This window comes from Salvelinus alpinus, chromosome 12, assembly GCF_045679555.1.
Source record: "Salvelinus alpinus chromosome 12, SLU_Salpinus.1, whole genome shotgun sequence".
Taxonomy (NCBI): Eukaryota; Metazoa; Chordata; class Actinopteri; order Salmoniformes; family Salmonidae; genus Salvelinus; species Salvelinus alpinus.
The window spans coordinates 61325000-61330999 of NC_092097.1; the positions used below are offsets into that span (position 1 = coordinate 61325000).

The 6000-nt window shown below is 42.2% G+C and overlaps 1 protein-coding gene across 1 annotated transcript in view; it reads left to right on the forward strand.

The window, feature by feature from the left end:
- Positions 1–1578, forward strand: part of pdhb (pyruvate dehydrogenase E1 subunit beta) — a 57095-nt gene extending 55517 nt beyond the window's left edge. Inside the window, exon 11 of the mRNA XM_071336999.1 lies at positions 817–1578. Coding sequence (XP_071193100.1) covers positions 817–962 — 146 coding nt within the window. The 3' untranslated portion in view covers positions 963–1578. The remainder of the gene's footprint in view (positions 1–816) is intronic.
- Positions 1579–6000: the final 4422 nt, after the last annotated feature.

Genomic DNA, 6000 nt, shown 5'->3' on the forward strand with positions numbered 1-6000 from the left:
ACACATTGGTTTACATCCCTGTTAGTGAGCATTTCTCCTTTGCCAAGATAATCCATCCACCTGACAGGTGTGGCATATCAAGAAGCTGATTTAACAGAATGATCATTACACAGGTGCACCTTGTGCTGGGGGACAATAAAAGGCCACTCTAAAATGTGCAGTTTTGTCACAGAACACAATGCCACCTCCACATATATTTTTGTTCAGTGTAGTAGGAATACAGGTGTGTGTATATGTATGTATGTATGTATATGTATATATATATATACATACATAATGCATTGGGAAGGTATTCAGGACCCTTTTCCACATTTTGTTACAGCCTTATTCTAAAATTGATTAAATTGCTTTTTTCCCCTCATCAATCTACACACAGTACTCCATAATGACGTCACAGTACTCCATAATGACGTCACAGTACCCCATAATGACATCACAGTACCCCATAATGACGTCACAGTACCCCATAATGACGTCACAGTACCCCATAATGACGTCACAGTACCCCATAATGACAAAGTAAATACAGGTTTTTAGAAGTTGCAAATGTATTAAAAAACAAGAAACGATACCTTATTAAATAAGGTATTTCAGGTTTGGTTTTTGCTTTGTCATTATGGGGTATTGTGTGTAGATTGAGGGATTTTTTTTACATTTTACAATAAGGCTGTAATGTAACAAAATGTGGAACAAATCAAGGGGTATGAATACTTTCCGAATGCAACCACGGGGAAAGTGTTTTGTGTGAGTTAACCATTTAAAAAGCATGAAACATTCTCAGGGTTTTTGTTTAATAATAATCTGTTCTGTTTCCAGGCCCAGCCTTCAACTACCTGGATGCCCCTGCAGTCCGCGTGACCGGTGTAGACATCCCCATGCCCTACGCTAAGATCCTGGAGGACCACAGTGTACCTCAGATCAAAGACATCATCTTCTCAGTCAAGAAGGTCTTGAATATGTAAACATACCAATGTCTCCCTCCCTCTCACACCATCTGTCTGTCTCTCCCGCCGTGTCTGTCTCCCTCTGTCTGTCCCGCCATGTCTGTCTGTCTGTCTGTCTGTCCTGCCGTGTCTGTCTCTGTCTGTCTGTCCCGCCATGTCTGTCTCTGTCTGTCCCGCCGTGTCTGTCTGTCTCTCCCGCCACTCCTTTCCTTGCAAACCAACCTTATTAAACTTTTAAGTACTTATAAGTACTTATTTACATATACAATAGTAATTACTTGTATAGTATTTACTTTAGTAAATACTTATTTCCTCCCCCCATGTCAACTTAACCGTCAATATACGCACATCACATGACGACATGAAAATAGTCCTTATTCAGATACAGTTATACCTACAAGTACTTGCATTTCTGTTTCCTGATTGGTTGGTGGACAGACGGTGATGTCAGACTAAACTCTTCAACTTTGTACAGATCTGTCAATGATCCCATGATGGAAAGACTAAAGTCAAATAAATGTATAGTTGATTTAATGGAGTGTATTTATTATGGCCGATCATTATTGTAACTCCTGTGTTATTTTTGTTGCTGTAAAATGGCTTTGTTACAGAAATAAAACTCTCCATTTTATCAGTCTTGAAATAATGTTTTTTTATTTTTTATTCTCACGCTTGGTGATGACGTTGAACAACTCGGGACAAGTTAAGACATTACAACGCTTGGTTGCTTTGTGACGCAGAGGAGCCGAACAAACCATCTTCGGCAGAGCGTCCTCTTTGATCTTGCCGTTGTTGGTGACGTGTTTTCAATTTCCGAGTGACCAACTCCCTGCAGCAGCGAACTACATGTCGTAACACCAGACCATATGTGATTTAACCAAACGTTTTTGGTATGCGTTACACCGGTAGTTCCAGGTTTAGTCAGTTTGGCGATACTGTCTCATAAAATGTTCTTGTCCAGTTGCAAAGGGTCGGTTTTTGAATTTAGAAAATGTTCCCTTTTTTTATAAAAAATAAAATAAATTGCTCAACGAAGTGATCCAACAATGTGTACGCCGCCATCTTGTCTGTTTCTCTCATTGTTGGAGAAAGGTGTCTGTCATCTTAACATGCAGCACTTTGGGGTGGACCCACCTGTCTCGATGAGAGAGGGCGTACACATTGTTGGATTACTTCATGGAGCAAAATAATTAATTTCCTGAAATTTAAAACAGACCCTCTGCAAAAAAACATGACTCAAGTATAAGTCACATAGTAAAATACTACTTGAGTAAATGTCTAAAAGTAGCTGATTTTAAATGTACTTACAGTAAGTAGAGTGGTGGGAAAAGTACCCCATTGCCATGCTGGAGTAAAAAGTCAAAACTATACATCAATATCCTTATATTAAGCAAACCAGACAGCCAGGGGCATAACCCGACACTCAGACACTCCGACATCGATTAAGGTGTTTACATGTCCTGATAATTCAAAAGTTTCCTCTGAAAACTTTTTATTGGCGTATACTTTGATTTTGACCTTTACGCTGATCAAGACCAGCAGTGTGAGGTGGTTACTATTGTATAGTCTGCCTACTGCTGTCATCAGTTTAATATCTAATTATTACTGTGCATGTAAAACATGGTGCTAAGGGGTAACTAGCCCCCCCCTTAAGAACAATGTCTAATTGCTGACACAAAACGGCAACATTTGGAGAAAAAACATGGGTAGGTGGATGGTCATTTTTCTATTGTGTTATTGACTACGTTTGTTTGTGTAACTCTGTGTTGTTTTTGTCGCACTGCTTTGCTTTATCTTGGCCAGGTCACAGTTGTAAATGAGAACTTGTTCTCAACAGGCCTACCTGGTTAAATAAAGGTGAAATAAAATAATGAATTGCAAAATGGAGTGATAGGCTTCCTTCTTCAAGATCCCTTCTACCCTGTACATATATCCCACTTAACCACCACCAAAGCACCCCCAAACCATCACATTGCCTCCACCATGCTTGACAGATGGCGTCAAGCAGTCCTCCAGCATCTTTTCATTTTTTCTGCATCTCACGAATGTTCTTCTTTGTGATCCGAACACCTCAAACTTAGATTCGTCTGTCCATAACACTTTTTTTCCAATCTTCCTCTGTCCAGTGTCTGTATTCTTTTGCCCATCTTAATCTTTCCTGTTTATTGGCCAGTCTGAGATACGGCTTTTTCTATACAACTCTGCCTAGAAGGCCAGCATCCCTTAGTTGCCTCTTCACTGTTGACGTTGAGACTGGTGTTTTGCAGGTACTATTTAATGAAGCTACCAGTTGAGGACTTGTGAGGTGTCTGTTTCTCAAACTAGACACTCTAATGTGCTTGTACTCTTGCTCAGTTGTGCACCGGGGCCTCCCACTCCTTTTTCTATTCTGGTTAGAGCCAGTTTGCGCTGTTCTGTGAAGGGAGTAGTACGAGATCTTCAGTTTCTTGGCAATTTCTCGCATAGAATAGCCTTCATTTCTCAGAACAAGAATAGACTGGCGAGTTTCAGAATAAAGTTATTTGTTTCTGTCCATTTTGAGCCTGTAATCGAACCCACAAATGCTGATGCACCAGATACTCAACAAGTCTAAAGAAGGCCAGTTTTATTGCTTCTTTAATCAGAACAACAGTTTTCAGCTGTGCTAACATCATTTCAAAAGGGTTTCTAATGATCAATTAGCTTTTTTAATTAGCTTTTTTAATGATAAACTTGGATTAGCTAACACAACGTGCCATTGGAACACCAGGAGTGATGGTTTCTGATAATGGGCCTCTGTACGCCTATGTAGATATTCCATAAAAAATCTGCTGTTTCCAGCTACAATAGTCATTTACAACATTAACAATGTCTACACTGTATTTCTGAACAATTTTGTTATTTTAAAGGACAAAAAAATATGCTTTTCTTTCCAAAACAAGGACATTTCTAAGTAACCCCAAACCTTTGAACGGTAGTGTATATTTTATGTTTGAGATTCTTCAAAGATGCAAGCTCCAGTGGAGTGTCTGGAGGAGCAGCGGGGTGACATGAGAGAACTTGGGAAGGTTGAAAACCTGGCGGGCTGCAGCGTTCTGGATAAATTGCAGGGGTTTGATGGCAACAGCGAGTTGCTCAGCCAACAACGAGTTACAGTAGTCCAGACTGGAGAGGACAAGTGCCTGGATTAGGACCTGCGCCGCTTCCTGTGTGAGGTAGGGTCCTACTCTACGGATGTTGTAGAGGATAAACCTGCAGGAGCGAGTCACTGCTAGTAGTGGGAGTGCGTAGACAAATCCTCTCCATGTCACTTGGTAGGAGCGGCCTGCCATGTCGGATGCAATCCTTTCGCTGCAACTCCCATACGGACTCGGGAGCGGCGAGTCTGAAACACGACCCTGCTAAGCCGCACTGCTTCTTGGACACACTGCTAGCTTAACCCGAAAGCCTGCCGCACCAACGTGTCAGAGAAAACACTGTACAGCTTTCGCCCGGCATGCCACAAGGAGTCGCTAGAGTGCGATGGGACAAGAACATACCGGCCGACGCTGAACCAATTGTGCGCCTAATGGGTCTTCCGGTCGCGGCCGGCTGCGACACAGCCTGGGATCGAACCAGGGTTCTATAGTGATGCCTCTAGCACTGCGATGCAGTGCCTTAGGCCGCTGCGCCACACGGGAGGCCTATCTATGGCGATTGAATGCCGTGACGATATCCTGAGGCCGATTGTCGTGACATTCATCCACCGCCATCACCTCATGTTTCAGCATGATAATGCACGGCCCCATGTTGCAAGGATCTGTACACAATTCCTGTAAGCTGAAAATGTCCCAGTTCTTCTATGGCCTGTATACTCACCAGACATGTCACCCATTGAGCATGTTTGGGATGCTCCAGTTCCCGCCAATATCTAGTAACTTCGCACAGCCATTGAAGACAAGTGGGACAACATTCCACAGGCCACTGATGCCGCTGGGAAATTCGAAGTCTGATGACCACAACTACTGACCACACAACTACCGACCACAACTACCGACAACACAACTACTGACTACAACTAGTAACAACTGCTGACCACACAACTACTGACCACACAACTACTGACTACAACTAGTAACAACTACTGACCACACAGCTACTGACCACACAACTACTGACCACAACAAGTAACAACTACTGACCACAACTACTGACCACACAGCTACTGACCACACAACTACTGTTCTGGTCTGCATTAGCTCTGGTCCAGGTCTGGTCCTAGGCGTAGCTAGTTAGCTAGCTAGCTAGCTCTGGTCCTGGGTGTAACTAGCTAGCTAGCTCTGGTCCTGGTCTGGTCCTGGGCGTAGCTAGTTAGCTAGCTCTGGTTTGTACTAGCTCTGGTCCTGGGCTTAGCTAGCTAGCTAGCTCTGGTTCGTACTAGCTATGGTTTAGCTCTGGTCTGCACTATATAAAGTTAGAGACATCAAACCAACTTTCACATGTTCAGACTATCCTATCCACTGCCACAAAAAATACTTCCAACGAGCTGAAGCAAGTCAATTGTCCTTCATAGAAAATGACCATCTAGTTTTATTTTTACTAATGACCTGCCACTGACATAAAATAAAGCCTGTGTATCTATGAATGCTGATGATTCAACCAACCACAGCTAGTTAAATCACTGCAACCCTCAACAAAGAGTAATAAATTAGTCCTAAACAGCTCTGAAACTAAGAGCATTGTATTTCAAATCTAATTTTATTAGTCACAGAAGTCACACTATACAACAGGTGTAGTAGACCTTACAGTGAAATGCTGAATACAACAGGTGTAGTAGACCTTACAGTGAAATGCTGAATACAACAGGTGTAGTAGACCTCACAGTGAAATGCTGAATACAACAGGTGTAGTAGACCTCACAGTGAAATGCTGAATACAACAGGTGTAGTAGACCTTACAGTGAAATGCTTAATTACGAGCCCCTAACCGACAATGCAGTTTTAAAAAAATACGGATAAGAATGAGAGATAAAAGTAACAAGTAATTAAAGAGCAGCAGTAAAAAATAACAATATATACAGGAGGGTGCCGGTACAGAG